The sequence below is a fragment of the Scyliorhinus canicula genome, chromosome 5 (genome assembly GCF_902713615.1).
Source record: "Scyliorhinus canicula chromosome 5, sScyCan1.1, whole genome shotgun sequence".
NCBI lineage: Eukaryota > Metazoa > Chordata > Chondrichthyes > Carcharhiniformes > Scyliorhinidae > Scyliorhinus > Scyliorhinus canicula.
The window spans coordinates 137,450,287-137,470,929 of NC_052150.1; the positions used below are offsets into that span (position 1 = coordinate 137,450,287).

The following is a 20,643-nucleotide window of genomic DNA, read 5'->3' on the forward strand; positions in this document are numbered from 1 at the left end:
AGGTCCCTATGAAGTAGCAATGCTAACCACTGTGTCACTATGCCACCCCATTACAAAGGATATAATAGCAGAGCATTTAGAAATACATAATATAATCAAGCAGAGTCAGCATGGCTTTGTGAAGGAGAAATAATGGCTGACAAGTGTACTATGATTAGTTGAGTTGGTCAATGAGCAATATAAATATAGAGGAATCAGTAGATGTAATATATGTATAATTCCAAAAGTGTTCAATAAGGGGCAAAAGGCTGTTTAATAGATAACAGCCTATGTTGTTGGCGGTAGGCTATTAGTATGGATAGAGACAAGAGGGATGTTTTCAGGATGACATCTGTAACTAGTGGAGTATTACAGGGGTCAATGCAGGGGCCACAATTATTTACAATATATTTATGACATGGACAAGGGAGGTGAATGTACTATTGCCAAATTTGCAGGTGATGTAAAAATAGGAGGAAAGGGAAATGCTGTGGATGAGACAAAAGAGTCCACAGAGGTAGATTAAATGAGTGGGTAAAAACTTAGCAGATGGAATATAATGTAGGAAAATGTGAAGTTATGCACTTTGGTCGGAGCAATAAAGGAGCTGAATATTATTTAAATGGAGAAAGACTGCAGAAGGGTTTTGGGTATTCTTGTGTATAAATCATAAAAAGCTAGCATGCAAGTTTAGCGAGTAATTGGGAAGGCAAATTGAATATTGGCATTTATTTCAAAGGGAGAGGAGTATAAAAATAAGGAAATAAAAGCAAATTACTGCGGATGCTGGAATCTGAAACAAAAACATAAAATACTGGACAATCTCAGCAGGTGCGACAGGGAAAAGGGAGCGAACGTTTCAAGTCTGGATGACTTTTTGTCAAAGCGACAGAGAACGGCAAACGGTCAGATTTATACAGTAGTGGAAGAGCGTGGAGCAGTGGGACTGGATCGAGGCCAGCCCCTATCCAGCCCCACTGTTGGCCCCCTATCCAGCCCTATGTCTCTGCACCTCTGACTCGTGAGCTATTGCAGTGATGTGGCAAAGACAAAAGACCTGATTGGTGTATTTCGAAAATGGAGCCGTAGGAATGATGTGAATTGCAGTAAAGGTGTGCTGGGATTTGGGAGGTGACAACATATTCAAGGACTTTTGAGGTTGGAGAAGCAAGGGAAACAGGGGATGGGATAATTGATGCGCCATATTCTTTGAAAAGATTCCTTTGCAATTGGGGTTATTTCAATAAGTTTTTAGTAATCTGTTTCCAGCTCAATAATATATTTGTAAATACCTTCCTATATTTTGTTGATGATCTTGTCACCTATATTTGAAACTTCCTTTGGCAGAGGGTGTGTTCTACATCATCGTCTCAAGTTTCAATGAGTTCTACAATGCTACCAATGAGCTTGGTGCTTATTATGTGCAAATGGTACCGGAAGGCCTGTTGCTGATCATGAATTCTAGTGTGATTCACAAAAATGAAGTAATTCTCTTCAGCGCGTTACTGAGTAAAGGAACTGATGTAACGTACTGCTGGAATATGGGTGATCAGACTTCCTATGTAGATGAAGGTAAATAAGTAAGCATTGGACTGGCAAAAGGCTTTATATCTCTTAAAGACACTTGATTTCTGCTATCCATATCTGGACAAAACAGAATAGGGCTTCAATGCACTCAAAAACACTAAATGTTTAAAGAGCACTTTTAGAACATAAGAACATAAGAACTAGGAGCAGGAGTAGGCCATCTGGCCCCTCGAGCCTGCTCCACCATTCAATGAGATCATGGCTGATCTTTTGTGGACAAAGCTCCACTTTCCGGCCCGAACACCATAACCCTTAATCCCTTTATTCTTCAAAAAACTATCTATCTTTACCTTAAAAATATTTAATGAAGGAGCCTCAACTGCTTCACTGGGCAAAGAATTCCATAGATTCACAACCCTTTGGGTGAAGAAGTTCCTCCTGAACCCAGTCCTAAATCTACTTCCCCTTATTTTGAGGCTATGCCCCCTAGTTCTGCTTTCACCCACCAGTGGAAACAACCTGCCCACATCTATCCTATCTATTCCCTTCATAATTTTATATGTTTCTATAAGATCCCCCCTCATCCTTCTAAATTCCAACGAGTACAGTCCCAGTCTATTCAACCTCTCCTCGTAATCCAACCCCTTCAGCTCTGGGATTAACCTAGTGAATCTCCTCTGCACACCCTCCAGTGCCAGTATGTTCTTTCTCAAGTAAGGAGACCAAAACTGAACACAATACTCCAGGTGTGGCCTCACTAACACCTTATACAATTGCAGCATAACCTCCCTAGTCTTAAACTCCATCCCTCTAGCAATGAAGGACAAAATTCCATTTGCCTTCTTAATCACCTGTTGCACCTGTAAACCAACTTTCTGTGACTCATGCACTAGCACACCCTGGTCTCTCTGCACAGCAGCATGCTTTAATATTTTATTGTTTAAATAATAATCCCGTTTGCTGTTATTCCTACCAAAATGTTGTACTTTTTGTGTAATTGATGTTTGGAACTCAATTCTGTGTTTCAGGTCCTATAATTAAGCACAAATTTTTGTCGGCTGGAATTTACAATGTCACAGTAAATGCACGGAATAAAGTGGGGCTGGTCTCGACCTACGTCAATGTAGCAGTACTTTACAGAATGCAGCGTATGAAAAACTTCTATTGTCTCATATATATGAGTTGAATAGGACATGTTTAAGGAGAGCATATAATGACTCTGGGAAAGGACGGGTTAAGCCAGCTGATTGATGCACTGACTTAACATCCTCCTTTTTGCATCTGGACTGAGAGTTTAACAGTAGACAAGCTGGTGAGATGAAAGTCTCCATTTCTTGGTGATCAGAAGGTTCCTCCACAAAATTAGCTTTGCCATTTTGAACATGGTTTCCAGTGTTCCTGTACCCACATATTAAACTGTTCCAAATTTGACACTATTGTTAACTTTGATCAGAGAAACCACAAACAAATAGCTTAAGTAGAAAACCAAAAATTCCTATTCAATTAAAAGGTTTGGACGAATGCATATTGTTGGGATAAAGCAGACAGTACTTCACTCGACAGCTGGTTCTGTTTCTCTTCATTTGGGGGTGTTTGATATTCACCTGCACTGTCCAAAATGGAAACTCAGTCTATGGGATTCTGTTGCCAGGGCTCTCCTGAGGCTATTAAATTGCAGATATCCCAGCCTGAGAGCTGCCAGTGAATCAGTACCAGGAGGATTGGTAACCACTACTGGGATTATACTGGGGCCTACTCGGAGGATCAGCAATAGATCCTCCAGAGACAATTATCTACTGTGATATAGGATTCCACCCCCCCCCCCCCCCCCCCCCCCCCCCAATCTCCTTTCTTAATACCGGGTCCCTCAGTGGGCTCACGAGTGCCTGTAAACCAGCCTCGAACCACCCTGCCCTGTAGGCTGCAGGATAACCCAACAGGATTTCTTGGGTGGTTGTCAAATCTCCTACCTGTCGCTGGCTGAATACCAGCGGTGGTCTGACGAGACCCTTAGATGACCTTTAAGAGGCTACTTGGGGACCTCAGTTGACCTCGGGACTGAATTCTAGTTATTACTATTAGATAACAGATTTAATCACATTATTTAACAAAGCAACTTTACCTTGTTTTACAGCTGTTTCTATCTCCACAAACAAGTCTATATATGCTACCTATTCTGATATCGTGTTCACAGCAATAACTACAGAGGATGACCCATTGCAGTTTGTTTGGTATTTTGGAGATAAACCCCCAGTGAAAACTGCATCAAGAAGTATAACCACAAGATATTCAATTCCAGGGAGGTAAAAACAAACTACTGAAATTGGTTGATTTACGTTCACACTGTTCTAATGTTCTGTACCTCTTATCCAAGACCCTGATGTGAAATCCACAAGTTTTGTTCAGATCTCTCGAAAGAACAGACTAAAGGCCTGAAATTCTGATGAAACTTCCCTGCCATCAGAGGTTTGGTTGAGTCGGAGCATTCTCCAACTTGGCCTAGGCAGCCCAAGCGTCTGAGGGCACCTCAGCAGCAAAGGTTGTAAATAGGTTAGCAGCAAGTGGATTGACCGACAACTGATTTGTTCGGAGCATCCCAAGGACCTGATCAAGCTAAAACATTAACAAGGGAGAAAGAATCTTATGCTCCTGAGGGAGGCTTTTAGTTGAAAAATAAAGATATTTGATCCCCCCCCTTGAATTACTTGCTTTATTCCAAACAGCAGTATGGACTGCAGTGGTTCAAGATGGTGGTTGATCATCACCTTCATTAAATGTTGCATTAAATGTTGGCCGAGGCAGTGATGCCTACATCCCATGAAAAAATAAATAAGATTCAGTTCACACTCTAGGACCTCCCTGGAGTTCTGAACTGGCATGATGTTCGGCCTTGTAAGTACACACTGGGTAAAATCCCTGGGTAACTTGGGAATTTCCCCAGTCATGCTCCCTTCGCATGAGAGGCAAGCCATGAAAGGCTCACTGCCCTCTCATCTGAATTTGAGACTGCACTTGGGCAGAATCAGAGCAGAATCCAAACACAAATTCCTTTTTAAAAAAAAAAAAATTTAGAGTACCTAATTCATTTTTTCCAATTAAGGGGCAATTCAGAGTGACCAATCCACCTACCCTGCACATCTTTGTGTTGTGGGGGCGAAACCCACACAAACACAGGGAGAATGTGAAAACTCCACACAGACAGTGACCCAGAGCCGGGATCGAACCTGGGACGTCGGTGCTGTGAGGCAGCAGTGCCAACCACTGTGTCACCGTGCTGCCCTCCAACCCAAACTACTGTTAGTTAATCTGCTGCCTTGGGCCTCGTTGGAACTTTGGGCCTGAGCTTGGTTGATAATTTCAGGAATTTTGTTCTTGTGCAGCCAGTTTAGACCTGTGGTAAACCTGCCTGCTTCAAGCTTAAACACACATTCCTTTGAGAGTTTTTGTGAAAATTAACACATGTGAGCCATCATGAGGGCAAATTTAGGAATCGACTGAGATGGAGATATCTGATGGACAAAAAAAAGTTCAATTCAGCTCGTAATTATTAATGAGGAAGAAATAAGTTGCAGAAAATTGAGCAACCATATTTTCTAATCCAGGCCAATCTTGAATCCAAAAATAACAGGCAAATTGTACTGAAATTACTTTTTGAGGCTGGTTGGAGCCATAGATGTTTTTTCCAAATGGCTGAAAATTTACCAATAGAGTTGATGGAACCATCAATTCTACAGACACGTGCTTGTAGGATTAGAATAGCGGTTTTAATATACTTAGAACAGAGCCAGCCTGTTAGCCGTTGAACTTTCGGTGAACTGGCTGGCTGACTCTGTGGCACGGATCTTTATACAGCAGCTCCAGGGGGAGGAGTTCTGGATGGAGCCAGGGGGGGAGCCCAGTACAAAGTCGCGAGTACTCCCAGAGCTACACCCCCTGGTGGTCAGGTAGTGCAACTGCACTTACAATATCGGTACATATATATAATGGGAACAGAGTGACATTGGTAACTTATAATACCGTGTGAATCTCATTCACCACATTCACCTCCTGTGAACAAAATCAAGTCCGGCGGGGGTGGTGGCTCACAGAGTTAGTCTGTCCGGTGGACGAATTGTTCGTTGCGATCTGCGGAGCACCGGGGTTGCAGCCTCTTGCGGTGGCTGGGTGGGTGCTGAGAGCTGGGGTACGATGGCAGATTCCGGGGGGGGTCTCGTCCAAACTTCATACACCTCTGGCTCGACCGGAGACTGGGGGCGGGCTGGTGCTGGCGCGTGGAACTGGTGGGGTGAGCTTGAGGAATCGGGGGCGCAAGGGGGCGGCAGCAGAGGGAACGGGGTAAGGGGTTCCTTAGTGGGGGAAGGGGGGGCTGGATACAGCGGGTGCCAGGTCCCGAAGGGATACTATGTCCTGGCGACTGTCTGGGAACTCCACAAATGCGTACTGGGGGTTGGAATGGAGGAGGTGCACCTTTTCAACAAGGGGGTCGGTTTTGTGCGCCCTGACGTGCTTCCTCAGGAGAACCGGGCCTGGTGTCCTCAGCGACGCCGGAAGTGAGAACCCCGTGGTAGTGCCCCTAGAAAAAATGAAGGGCCGCTCATGAGGGGCTTGATTGATCGCTGTACAGAGGAGTGATCTAATTGCGTGGAACGCGTCTGGGAGGACTTCTTGCCATTGGGAGACTTGGAGTTTTCTAGACCGGAGGGTCAGTAGGACGGTCTTCCAGACCGTCGCGTTCTCCCTCTCCACCTGCCGTTCCCCCTGGGGTTGTAACTGGTAGTCCTGCTCGAGGCAACGCCCTTGTCGAGCAGGTGCTGATGCTCATAAAGGACGAACCCCGGTCGCTGTGCACGTAGCTGGGGAAACCGAACAGGGTGAAGACACTATGCAGGGCCCTAATGACTGTGTGGGAGGTCATATCGGGGCACGGAATGGCAAAAGGGAATCGGGAGAACTCATCTATGATGTTGAGGAAATAAATGTTCTTGTTAGTGGAGGGGAGTGGCCCCTTTGAAATCGATCGCAAGGCGTTCAAAGGGCCTAGAAGCCTTGACCAGGTGGGCCCTGTCTGGTCTATAGAAGTGCGGTTTGCACTCTGCACAGATCGGGCAGTCCCTGGTGACCGCTTTTACCTCCTTTTTGGAGAAAGGCAGGTTTCGGGCTCTGATGTAGTGGGCGAGCCGGGTGACCCCTGGATGGCAGAGGTCATCGTGGATGGCTTTCAGACGGCTGATCTGCGCGCTGGCGCATGTCCCGCGGGATAGGGCATCCGAGGGCTCGTTGAGCTTCCCCGGTCGATATTTAATATCGTAACTATAGGTGGAGAGTTCAATCATCCACCAAAGGATTTTATCGTTTTTTATTTTGCCCCTTTGCGAGTTGTCAAACATAAAGGCAACCGATCGTTGGTCGGTGATGAGGGTGAACCTCCTACCTGTGAGGTACTGCCTCCAGTGACGAACAGCCTCCACGACGGCTTGTGCTTCCTTCTAGACTGAGGAGTGTTGGAGTTCTAGAACATAGAACATAGAACACTACAGCGCAGTACGGGCCCTTCGGTCCTCGATGTTGCGCCAACCTGTGAAACCATCTGAAGCCTATCTGACCTACACTATTCCATTTTCATCCATATGTCTATCCAGTGACCACTTAAATGCCCTTAAAGTTGGCAATTTCTGAAGTGGATAGGGTACAGGAGAAAAATGCAACGGGCCTCCCTGCCTGATTTAAAGTGGCTGCTAGAACATACCTCTGAGGCGTCGCTCTCAACCTGAAAGGGAGTGGATTCATCCACCGCCCGCATGGCTGCTTTGGCGATGTCCTCCTTGATGCAGCTGAAGGCTGACAGGGGAAATTGTGTGGCCTTAAAGAGTGGGCGGGCTTTGTCCGCATATTGAGGGACCCACTGGGCGTAGTATGAAAAGAACCCCAAGCACCGTTTGAGGGCCTTGGGGCAATGAGGGAGGGGTAGTTCTAAGAGGGGGCGCATGCGGTCCGGGTCTGGGCCCAGGACACCGTTCTCCGCGACGTAGCCGAAGATGGCCAGTCTGTTTGTGCGGAAAACGCATTTCTCCTTGTTATAAGTGAGGTTTAATTTCTGTGCCATCTGGAGAAAACGGTGGAGGTTGGCGTCGTGGTCCTGCTGGTCATAGCCGCAGATGGTAACATTGTCCAGATACGGAAACGTGGCCCGCAGCCCGTACTGGTCTACCATTCGGTATATTGCTCGTTGGAACACCGAAACCCCGTTAGTGACGCCGAAGGGAACCCGGAGGAAATGGAAGAGGCGGCCATCGGCCTCGAATGCCGTGTAGTGGTGGTCCTCCGGGCGGATTGGGAGCTGGTGGTATGCAGACTTCAAATCCACCGTGGAAAATAGCCGATATTGGGCGATCCGGTTAACCATGTCTGCAATCCTGTGGAAGGGATTCGCGTCTAGGAGCGTAAAGTGATATATGGTCTGATTATAGTCGACGGCCATGCGACCACCACCTAAGCTCTCCAGGGACTATTACTGGCCTCTATGATCCCCTCACTGAGCAGCCGTCGGACCTCCGATCGGATAAAGACCCTATCCTGTAGGCTGTATCGCCTGCTGCGAGTAGCTACTGGTTTGCAATCTGGAGTGGGATTGGCGAAGAGCGGAGGGGGGGAGATGCGCAGCGTGATTAGGCTGCAGATAGTGAGTGGGGGCAGGGGCCCGCCGAAGCTGAGGGTGAGGCTCTTGAGGTTGCATTGGAAATCCAGGCCTAATAAGAGTGGCGCGCAGAGGTCAGGCAGGATATAAAGTTTAAATTTTGAATAACTAGCCCCTCGAATTGTGAGCGTAGCGACGGTGCGTCCTTGGATTTGGACTGAGTGGGAGCCCGAAGCCAGGGCGATAGTTTGGCTCACAGGAAAAATAGAAAGGGAAAAGTGTCTTACCAGCTCTGGATGTATAAAGATCTCGGTGCTCCCGGAGTCAAAGAGGCATGGCGTGCTGTACCCGTTGATCTGGACCTCTGCCATCGAACTTCGTAAGTGCTTGGGGCGGGATTGATCTAGGGTGACCGCGTTGAGTTGCGGGCTGCGTGATGGGTGCCCTGGGAAGTAGTAGTCTTCCGAGTGGGCGTCCGGTCGAGTAGATGCCTGTTTGGCTGAGCCTTTCATACTGCATAATTTGTACACCATTGACCAAAGGAGTGCAAGAAATTGCAGAATTTCAAATGCACATCAAGTTTCTGCATAGTTAAAAATAATTGTGCGTGAAGCTGACTCTGCTTACAAAATTGGCCATGCTCCCAGTAATATCATTACCATTGTATGTTTCTGCTAATTATGCCCATTTGTGGACTTTCAAGAAGGTTTTTAAAGTTACCTTTTGGTGCAAGGGGCAGTACAGGTATCTTTCAAAAGATCCCAGGTTCGGTCCCAGGTTCGATTCCCAGCTGGGTCACTGTCTGTGCGGAGTCTGCACGTCCTCCCCGTGTGTGCGTGGGTTTCCTCCGGGTGCTCCTGTTTCCTTCCACAGTCCAAAGATGTGCGGGTTAGGTGGATTGGCCATGCTAAATTGCCCGTAGTGTCCTAAAACGTAATGTTAAGGGGGGGTTGTTGGGTTACGGGTATAGGGTGGATACGTGGGTTTGAGTAGGGTGATCATTGCTCAGCACAACATCGAGGGCCGAAGGGCCTGTTCTGTGCTGTACTGTTCTATGTTCTATGTTCTAAAAGCCGTTGAATATATATTTTTTAATTCATGAAACTGCTGTATTGATCACTGTACATCAATGTACCTCAGTAAATGGCACTCTAAAGTTTTTTAAATCATTTTTGGTTATTTAAAATTGGTTTAGATGCCAGTTAGGATGGTTATTTTGTTTGTGATTACCTCACTTTCTGCATCCATCAACTTGCACCATGTTACCGCTTATACATTTATCAGGAAATATTTCAAGCAAATGTTTTTTTAAATTTTGTTTTAGAACACTGCCTCATTGCAATGGTTCATGGCAGATTTTGCTTTCAGTTATATGCTATTAAGTTTGAGAAAATGAAATCTTGTCAAAATTAGTGCAATTTGTGTGTATTGTGTACCTGGATTGCTGATTGAACCCAAGCAAAAACTCAAAGCCAAGTCTCCTGTAAAGAAAAATAAGCAATTCAGGCTAACATAGTAACTTCAGAGGGGCAGCGCGGAAGCATAGTGGTTAGCACAGTTTCTTTGCAGCTCCAGGGTCCCAGGTTCAATTCCCGGCTTGGGTCACTGTCTGTGCGGAGTCTGCACGTTCTCCCCATGTGTGCGTGGGTTTCCTCCGGGTGCGCCGGTTCCCTCCCACAGTCCATAGATGTGCAGGTTAGGTGGATTGGCCATGCTAAATTGCCCTTCACGTCCAAAAAGGTTAGCTGAGGTTACTGGGTTACAGGGATAGGTAGGACGTGTGGGCTTAATTGGGGTGCTCTTTCCAAGGGCCGGTGCAGATTCGATGGGCCGAATGGCCTCCTTCTGCACTGTAACTTCAATGTAAACAGTTTCATCAAATCGATGAAAGGTCGTCAACCTGAAACACGTCCCAGATTTTCTGATCAGTTCAGCACTGCTTTGTCCAATGCTGGTCAGACTGATGATCACAGAGGACACGTCTCCTTTTTACAGCACGTGTTGCCTTATCCTAAGTATTTAAAGGTCCAGCCTTTTAATGAATGAGTGTGAGTGGCTGGTCGGTGACTGAGTGAGTCGTCGGGCTGGGGATAGTCTGGTTTTCTTGGGATAATCTGATAAGCTCAGGAAGGTAGTGGGCTTGTCATGGTGTAGTTGGACTGGGTGGGGAGGAGTAGTCGGGTTTGGTCGGTTTTGGTGGGCAATGTGGAAGGTACTCAGGATCGGTTGGGTCATGGGAACAGCCAGGTGGTCCTTGTTGAATGGATCCAAGCCAGTTGGCAGCTTCAAATTCCTAGGTGTGCACATCACCAACAATCTGTCCTGGTCAACCCACGTCAAAGCTCTGACCAAGAAAGCCCAACACCTATCCGTCCTTAGGAAACTAAGGAAATTGGGCATGTCCACACTAACTCTTACCAATGTTTACAGATGAACCGTAGAAAGCATCCTGTCTGGCTGCATCACAGCCTGATATGGCAACTGCTCGGTCCAAAATTGTAAGAAAGTACAGAGAGTCGTGAACAACCCTGTCCATCACGTGAACCCGCCTCCCATCCATTGACCTTGTCTGCACCTCACGCTGCCTTGTGAAAGCGGGTAGCATAATCAAAGATCCCTCCCAGCTGTTATTCTATCTTCCAACCTCTTCCATCGGGCAGGAGATGCAAAAGTCTGAGAACATGTACCTTGTGTTGCCCTTTTATGTATTTCCTTTATATTTTATTTTATTTTATTTTCATGTACTTAATGATTTGTTTCAGCTGCTCGCAGAAAAATACCTTTCACTGTACCTTGGTACACTTGACAATAAACAAATCCAATCCACCCATCACCTGGAAGTGGTATGCCTGGGGTGGGTGGGAATCCAGGACCACCATGCCGTGGAGGCTGAGGCAGTGAATTGGGGGTCGGCCGGCATTGCAGAAGAAAGTGCCAGAGACGTCACATTTCTCAGGTGCAATGTTTTTTAATGTGATACAAATCTGTCCCCAACTGCCCTTAGCTCTTGATGGTGCTGCCCCACCCCCCTTTCCCCCCAGTGCCTTCTCAGTGACCCTCGATCTGCTCAGCCTTCTGTGCTCTGCTGCTGCGTCTAGGTGTGTCCCCAGGATGCACATGGAGGCAGCCTGCTGCTTACTGGGTCCTGTTGTCCTCAGTGCAGCTGGCGGGCATCCTCTGAGGGCTCTGGTGCCGGAGAGCCCTGCCTACTTGCCAGCGTCACATGCTTCGACATGCCACCCTGTTCCGGGGATGTGTATTGGGGGGGGGGGGGGGGGGGAAGCCTCGGGGGAGCTGGTGGTTCCTGTCACCACTTTGTAGGGTGGTTCTGGGTTGCCAAAGAGAGCCCCCTCCTTCCAGTCGGTGCCAATAGGACCGTGAGGGTCAGCAGATGGATTGAACCCTGGCTGTCCCTGCATCATCTAGCTCTGCCAACCTTGGTGGCCCCCCAATGTCTGCAGCATGGTGTCGATGCACCCCAGTTACCGGGATATGCTCTGGAGCACCCCGGCAATGCCACCTGAGATTGTAACATGCTCCACAGCACCCCAGAAAGTTCCACTTGGGACTGGGACATGTTCCCCAGCAAGTCGGATATGCTGTTGAGGCACTCAACCATGCCTATCACTGATTGAACTATGCCTTGGATACCACCACTGACGTCATGCACCAGGTTTCTCACTGCGATCGCCACCAGTGTCGGTTTCGGTGCCATGCATTGCCGGTGTTATCTCCTGTCCCCATAGCTTCTGGGACTTGTCGAATTGGCTGTAGACCTGCTGGAGTATTACTGACATCCCCCTCTGAATATACGGCCGCACCCTATCGTTTGCATCATCTCCGGGTATACCTGGTTCAGAGGCTCAGCATCTGACAGGGAACTAGCTGGGTCCTAGAATTCAGCAGACCTCTAACTGCTGTCTTGCCTGGGCGTTCCTGCCTCCACCTGAAGTGCATCAGCAGCTGTGTGGTGCTCCAGAATGTGCCCCAGAAATCTGGCCACCACTGACGCCCACCAAAACTTCCTGATGATACGAGCTCTACTTTTAGTGGCATTCCTAGATTGTTGCTATAGTCTTTGTTCTCTTCGAACCAGAGTTTTACTTGCTCTCTTGACTTTTTCTGGATTAGTCTCATAATCTCTTCCTCCCATGATCAAATGTTCTGTTGACAGTACTTAATTGGTTATGGGGCCAGAGCCACTTCCTGATGTGTGATGGGATCTCGCACAGCGTTTTTTAGCATTACAGTTTCACCTCATTTTCGCAGTATGTGGGTCTTGCCCTTCATCTCAAACATTTTTCCAATATTTGAATTTACCAGTGGCCTTCCTTGCTATTGCTACGTAGTTACATTCCTCCATTCACTGGACCTTATTGGTATGTACGTTACTTTGGTACCGACGTTCTGCAGTTGTTCTTCGGGTAAAATAGCCTTATCCTATCTTTCGGTATCAATTGTCATCCAGTCCCTTATCTATCATGTTCTGCTCCTCAGAACGGTCAAACATTTGATTATGTGAGGTGCAGACGTGTCTCACCATCTATTAATTCTCAGATTCTACAAGTTTCAATCTCGATTAACCAAGATGAATGTACTTAATAGTTTAACTATTATGTTGGAGAATTACTGCATTTCTATCACACCACATCACTTTACCCGATCCTTTCGTCTCTTTCTGGCTATCTCTTATATGGTACACTGTATCCCCAGAATTAAAGTTTATTTCTGCAAGTCTTATGCAATGCTATAAGGCTGACTGGATTTTCTCTGAGACTTATGCCTTGATAAATGCCCTTCTCCCTGCATGTAGGGCATTCAAGTGCACAGAAAAGACAGAACTAATAGGAATCCTCTCCCAGGCCAGGAGATGAACACACACACTGAAGGTATTTTTGGATTTCTTCCAAAGACCAACTGATACGGACTACCACACTTAGCCGTTTGAAGTGAATTCTTCACATGAACTGCCAGATGCCAGCTTGCAGTTTGGTTGGCCAGCTAAGATTTTATGGAGTGTCTCATCAATCACTGCATTATTTCTTTCACAAAGCCCATCATTGAAAGGAATTTCAGCAGCAGTGTTCATCACTATAATGTTCGTATTTTTGCACGTCTCTGAATTCACCATATGCAAATTATTCCCCACCAATATCAGTTAGGAATTTAGCTGGTGCCCCCGTCCAGTCCCTGGTCTATTTATCGTGATTATATCCACAATCGCTCTTTTGTCTTTCCTATGAATTACTGTAGAAAGACTCAATTTTATTGCCATGTATATGAAATGTAAAAGGAAAATGCTTCCATCCTTTTCCAAGACATTTCCATTCATGGCTACTACTGCATTAAAGTCTCTTGCAATCAAGATACTTAAAATTAAATGTGATGGTGTCCACTAATACCTCTTACATATATCGCATTTTTATTTAGCAATCTCTAAAGTTTTATATACTCATCATCAACTATCCATGCAACCTTTAGCAAGAGTTTTAATCTGTGACAAGAGGGAGAGAAAATTGCTGGCATAACTTGACAGTTTCTTGTTCTCTCCAATTCGCATTACCTGATGCCATTCGCACTTCTTTTAACTTTCCGATAAGGAATGCTAGGTTTTGATAAAGGGGAGCAATAATGCCCTGATCGGGTAAATTGCATATCTGCAGACTTTTTATAGAAAATTGCTTTTTCATTTCAATGTCTAATTATATTTGTGCCTTTTTCATGGATGGTTTGCCCCTTGGATATTACAGCTGCAAGAATAAAGTGGCTTACCCCACCTATTCTACAGAATCACTATTCTTTTCTTTTTTTAAATAATAATTTTTATTGGAAAATTTTGTATTTATACAACAACATCGAACCATAATAAAATACCAACAATAACAATAATAACAGCAATCATAAACATTCACCCCTCCTCAATGAACAACACAACATATTAACAATAACTTAAATTAACACAATGTTAAGTTTCATAACCATACTACCCCCCCCCCCCCCCCCCCCGGGTTGCTGCTGCTATTGACCAAGATACCTATCTTTGAGCCAGGAAGTCCAGAAAAGGCTGCCACCGTTTATAGAACCCTTGTATTGATCCTCTCAGTGAAAATTTGACCCTCTCCAATTTTATAAATCCCGCCATGTCACTGATCCAGGTCTCCACGCTTGGGGGTTTCGCATCCTTCCACTGCATCAAGATTCTCCGCCAGGCTACTAGGGACGCAAAGGCCAGGACACCGGCCTCTTTCGCCTCCTGCACCCCCGGCTCCACCGCAACTCCAAAAATCGCGAGTCCCCACCCTGGTTTGACCCTGGATTCAACCACCATCGACACCGTTCCCGCCACCCCCTTCCAGAATCCTTCCAGTGCCGGGCATGCCCAGAACATATGGGCATGATTCGCCGGACTCCCCGAACACCTGGTGCACCTGTCCTCACCCCCAAAGAACCTACTCATCCTAGTCCCGGACATGTGGGCCCGGTGCAGCACCTTGAATTGGATGAGACTAAGCCTCGCACATGAAGAGGAAGAGTTGACTCTCTCCAAGGCATCCGCCCAAGTCCCGTCCTCTATCTGCTCCCCAAGTTCCTCCTACCATTTAGCCTTCAGCTCCTCCACTGACGACTCCTCCACCTCCTGCATTACCTTATAAATGTCAGACACCTTCCCCTCTCCGACCCACACCCCCGAAAGCACTCTGTCCATCGCCCCCTGCGAGGGCAGCAAAGGGAACTCCTCTACCTGTCGATTAGCAAACGCCTTTAACTGCAAGTATCTGAACATGTTCCCTTGGGGGAGCCCAAATTTATCTTCCAGTTCCCCCAGGCCCGCAAACCTCCCGCCAATAAACAGGTCCCTCAATTTACTGATGCCCAACCTTTGCCACCCCTAAACCCCCCATCAGTGTTCCCCGGGATGAACCAATGATTTCCACCTAATGGAGCCTCCATCGAGCCCCCTGTTTCCCCCCTGTGCCGTCTCCACTGTCCCCAGATTCTTAGGGTCGCCGCCACCACGGGGCTCGTGGTATACCTCTTAGGAGAGAGCGGCAACGGTGCCGTTGCCAAGGCACTCAGGCTCGTACCACTACATGACGCCATCTCCATTCTTTTCCACGCTGCCCCCCACCCCTCCATCACCCATTTACGCACCATTGACACATTGGCCGCCCAATAGTACCCCAAAAGGTTGGGCAGCACCAGCCCGCCTCTATCCCTCCCTCGCTCCAGGAAAACCCTCTTCACTCTCGGAGTCCCATGTGCCCACACAAAGCTCAAAATACTGCTAGTCACCCTCCTAAAGAAGGCCCTGGGGATGAAGATGGGCAGGCACTGAAAGAGGAACAAGAACCTCGGAAGCACCGTCATTTTGACGGACTGCACCCTCCCCGCCAACGATAGTAGCAGCATGTCCCACCTCTTGAACTGCTCCTCCATCTGATCCACAAGCCTGGTGAAATTATGCTTGTGAAGAGTCCCCCAGTCCCTGGCCACCTGCACCCCCGGGTACCTAAAACTCTCTCCTGCCCTCCTGAGCGGGAGCCTACCAATTACTTCCTCCTGGTCTGCAGGGTGCACCACAAACACCTCACTCTTGCCTAGATTTAGTTTATAGCCTGAAAAGGTCCCAAACTCAGCTAGCAGCTCCATCACCCCCGGCATCGCTCCCACCGGGTCCGCCACATACAGTAACAGGTCATCGGCATACAACGACACCCTATGTTCCTCCCCACCCCGCACCAAACCTCTCCACCTCCCTGAATCCCTCAACGCCATCGCCAACGGCTCAATTAGAATCACTATTCTTTTCAGTGACCTTAATGGGTTGTCATCCCAGAACCCAAAGCTATAGAACTTCCATATTCCTTAACCTTACTTTGATCTTTACCATTGGATGAATCCAAATAACATTTCAACCAACTGTGCATTTGCAACCATTGTCCAACATTGTGCAATTAAATGAATCTACGGCTAGTGCATACATTACGGGACTGAGGCTTCTTGTAATCAGTACAGTTCCTCAGACTGATCAATGTCATCAGCTTCCCCCTTCTGAACCTTCCATGTTGTACATCGCCTTGAATACCTTGTTCCCTTTTGGACAATTTACCAAAAAATGATATTTCAAATCACATCTGAAACACTTGTGGTAGTATTCTCCGTTCCTGAGAGCAAGTATTGCTGCCGGGGCAGGATTCGCGGACTTCTACGACAGCAAAACTAGCGCTGCACCTCCGCCACGTGAAACACAATTAATTCCAAGGAGAAACGGTGCAGTGTTCACCGAATTTGCGATTGACACTCAGGAGCCTGACAAGCTGCAGCTGCATATACACATTAGGCGAGGCAGGCAACCCTGTACCCTGGTCCAGGAAAGAGGCTGCCAGCCGCTACCGTTTTCCGTGCCTGGCACAGGTGGCAGAGGCAGTCAGCACCGTGAGCAAATCTGTCCGTACTGGCCGCCAGTGCCGGAAAAAACTGCACAACCTCCTCAGGGTGGTCAGGGTGAGTAGGCATCACTGTGCCCCTGGCACCAATATGTGTCCCAAAGACACGTAACCCTAAACCCCTCCCATCCAGAGGTCATTCGAATCCCCACCCTGCACCACATGCTGGCACCCATGCCGGCCACTGTGGCTGGGTGCCCTGGACCACTGGAGCCACCACCTTACTCCCCCCCCCCCCCCCCCCCCCCCCCCCGGCTGCCCATATCCGCCAGGAGCGGGAAAAGACTGGAAGGCCCTGGATGTGGTCGGCAGGCCTGAGGAAAGCGCAGTACCAGGGTGGAGATCAGTTCAGGCGAGGAGATGAGACCCTGCTGAGTTGCGGTTCCCCATGACATGTGTGTCAATCCCCCCAACACCACCCTCACCCCCACGCCACCACCTCACCCCCACTCCACACCCCCCCCCCCTCCCCCACCCTCACCCTCACCGACTCGAGACCAGGGTAGCACGGTATCACAAGTGGCTAGGACTGTGACTTCACAGTGCCAGGGTCCCAGGTTCGATTCCCCATGGGTCACTATCTGTGCGGAGTCTGCACGTTCTCCCTGTGTCTGCGTGGGTTTCCTCCGGGTGCTCCGGTTTCCTCCCACAGTCCAAAGATGCGCAGGTTAGGTGGATTGACCATGCTAAATTGCCCTTAGTGTCCAAAAAGGTTAGGAGGGGTTATTGGGTTACGGGATAGGGTGGAAGTGAGGGCTTAAGTGGGTCGGTGCAGACTCGATGGGCCGAATGGCCTCCATCTGCGCTGTATGGTCTATATTCTAGGACACTCCAGAGCTCGAGTCTGAAGTTGGCACAGATTTCCCGAGATAGCTGTCCTGAACACTTTCCACCGTCCCAGAGACACACTCACCTCGGTTACACACTTTAGTGAAGAGGCTCCTGGGACACTATCTGCTGCCCACCACACACATGCTCCGGTACAGCAGGTGGAGGTAGGAACTCCCGAGGGGCAGACGGCTGGAAGACGGGCTGACCCCAGGGTCTAGCTGCCTTCCAGAGGGGCTTTGGGCTTCTGGAATGGACTATCCCATTGATCGTGGCGATGCAATTGCAGAGCCAGGGACTGCATGAGGGGTTGTTGGCAAGCATCAAGCACCTGCAGGTGCAGATGGAGGACTCCAACTGCGTGCAGGAGCAGGACATGGGCCGGCCATGTGTGTCGACCTTCTGTGCTTGTCCGGCCCCATATCCTGTCCATCCTCGCCCTCCCATCGCATCCTCCTCGTCGGAGAAGGATTGGCGCTCATCCTCCTCCACCTCCAGCACAGCACCCTATGCAATGTTGTGGAGGACACAGCAGGCCGCAATGATGCGGGTAACTTTCCCAGCGCCATACTGGAGAGCCCCTCCAGAACGGTCGAGGAACCTGAATGTCATCTTCAAGATGCTGAAGCACCGCCAATCATGCTCCTGGTCGCGGAATAGGCCATTGTTGTAGCGGGTCCCCGCATCAGCCTGTGACTTCCGGAAAGGTGTCATTAGCCATGACCGCAGCGGACAACCCCTGTTGCCCAGGAGCCATCCCCTCAGCTGGGGGTGTGACTTTAAAAGGCAGGCAATAGTCAAGTATGTCAGGAGGAAGGCGTCGTGCACATTGCCCGGATATTGGGTGCAGACGTGCAAGGTGCGCATCTGAAGGTCACACATGAGCTACAAATTCATCGGTGGAACCTGTTACGGTTTGTGTAGAGCAGCCTGTCATCTGCAGATGCACATAGGGCGGACAGGTCCCCACTCGGTGCCTGGAAGGAGCCCGTGGCGTAAACGTTCAGCACCACCGGGAGTGGGTGTCCTCCCCCATTCCCCCACGGTGCCAGGTGCGCCATGATCTGGCAGATATGTTGCACCATCTCCCTGCTCAGCCGGAGTCTTTGACGACATGTCCAGTCTGGAAGGTCCTCAAATGACGGGCGCTGCCGGTACACACGAAGCCTCATGCGGCCCCTCCTGTGCACCTCCTCCTCCTCCTCGGCCTGTCAGACGGCTGGCTCTTCATCCTCAGCAGCTGCCTCCTGATCATCTGGGGCACATTCTGCTGCTGCTCCTCGAGTAGCTCCAGCTCGTACAGCCGCAGTGCATTCCCCAGGGTTGCGGTGACCAGCAGGAAGGCCGCCATTGTTGGTTGTATTCCAATATCCATTGTCTGCAGGGAGTGAAAGGCTTATATGTTAGCATGGTGCGTACCCCCGTGCCCAAACAGCTCCAACAGGCTGCATGATGGCCCTGGTTGGCACTGCAGATCCTGCTCCACAAGTCCCGTCTCCCCAATCCCCAACTCCCGGGCCCTATCGGTGCCCAGCACCATGGGGGCCTCGAGCCCTGGCTGACGCTGCCCTTGCCAGCGGTCCGCTCTGTGGCCACCGCCCCATGCCCCCTTGCAGGGGCTTATGTGGGCTGTGCCCTTGGTTGGGCCACGTGATGCCCCTCTGGTGGGTGGTGGCCTGTTGGGTAGTGTTTATGGTGAAGGGTGGTAGGGTGGGGGCACCCATTCGGCCAGTGTCTCTCTGTAGAACCAGGGGCTACGGTGGGTGGTCAGTGGGGTGAGCAGCAAAATATCTGCCTGGCAGGTCATGCCTGGGTGCCACCCCAGTCCCATTGGGGGGTTACCTCGGCCCTGGTAGGCCCCCCCCCCCCCACACCCTCCTCTGTCCAGCCTGGCCAGTGTGCAGTCCGGCAGCAGACGGTCGCGCCTGTCCTTGTGAAACTTCCTCTCTCTCCCTCATCAGCCAAGGCACCTGTTTCTTGATTTTCTAAAGTACAAGTGAACTTCTCTGCCAGGAATTCCTCCCAGTCGAGGTGGAGAATCGCAGAGGCCTTGGATCGGGTTAGGCCTGCTAATGATGAGCAAACAATGTTTACGTGCGGCGCGGAACGTATTGTCGAGGCACCGGATAATTGTGATTTGCCGTGAAACTGGTGACTGCCATGATTTTGGCATCAGAACCGGTTCTCCGTCCAATCATTTTTCTTGATTCAGGTGTCGGCCGACGGAGAACCCGTCCCTGGTAAAGATTTCTGGGCACTCCTGGGGTTTATTCTTCTGTTATTATTACACCAAATGAACCTTTAAATTAATGGCCGTTTATTACAATTTAGTTTTGAATCTAATGAAGTAAATGGGTTTGTTTGAATGCTTTTAAACTAATTTATTTAAACATCTTTCTGAATGCCATTACGGTAAGCAGTATAAGACATCACATCTCCAGTTCTCCAGCTAAGTAAGCCCACCTGCTGTTTTATAACCATATCTTTCTTGCTGTTAATATCATAAATCAACTTGGCTCCAACCTTTTAAGTGTAATAGGCTCCAAACCTGCAGAGGAACAGGTGGCAGCCACCCAGGATGGAGAGCTAGCCGTCCAACAGGCCGAGGAGGAGGTGTCAAGGAATGTGCTCTGTCATTTGAGGACCTGCCGGGCCGGACATGCCATCGAAGACTCCGGCTGAGCAGGGAGACAGTACGATACATCTGCCACATCATGGCACACCTGGCACCGCGGGGGTATGGGGAGGACACCCACTCCCTGTTGCCATCAAGGTGACGGTTGCCCTGAACCTTTCTGCGACGCAATCCTTCCAGGTTCTGAGTGGAAACTGTCCGGGGTCTCAAAGACCTCGGTTCACAGGTGTGTCCGTACCGTCACAGAGTCCCTAAATGCCCAATCGGCTCAATACACCCATTTCAATGTGGACCGAGCCCACCAGGATGCCTGGTCAACGGGGTTCGGCATCATTGACTGGGTGCCCCAGGTTCAGGGGATGATCGACGGGATGCGTGTTCCCCAAAGCGCACTTGCAGATGACAGGCCACTCTACACCAATCAAAAGTGATTCCACTCAATGAACATGTAGCTGATATGTGACCATCAGCTGCGCATCACACATGTCTGCGCCCGATGCACGGGCAGTGTGCATGATGCCTTCATCCTGGCACACTCTATTTGGCTCCTGGGTTACAGGGGTTATCTACTGTGGTCGTGGGTAATGACACCG

At 49.1% G+C, this 20,643-nt stretch overlaps 1 protein-coding gene across 1 annotated transcript in view; it reads left to right on the forward strand.

Annotated features, from left to right (window-relative positions):
• Positions 1-20,643, forward strand: part of LOC119965687 (polycystic kidney disease protein 1-like 1) — a 289,484-nt gene that overhangs the window by 3,951 nt on the left and 264,890 nt on the right. The window contains exons 2-4 of the mRNA XM_038796448.1: positions 1,327-1,551; positions 2,535-2,654; positions 3,641-3,809. Coding sequence (XP_038652376.1) covers positions 1,407-1,551; positions 2,535-2,654; positions 3,641-3,809 — 434 coding nt within the window. The 5' untranslated portion in view covers positions 1,327-1,406. The remainder of the gene's footprint in view (positions 1-1,326; positions 1,552-2,534; positions 2,655-3,640; positions 3,810-20,643) is intronic.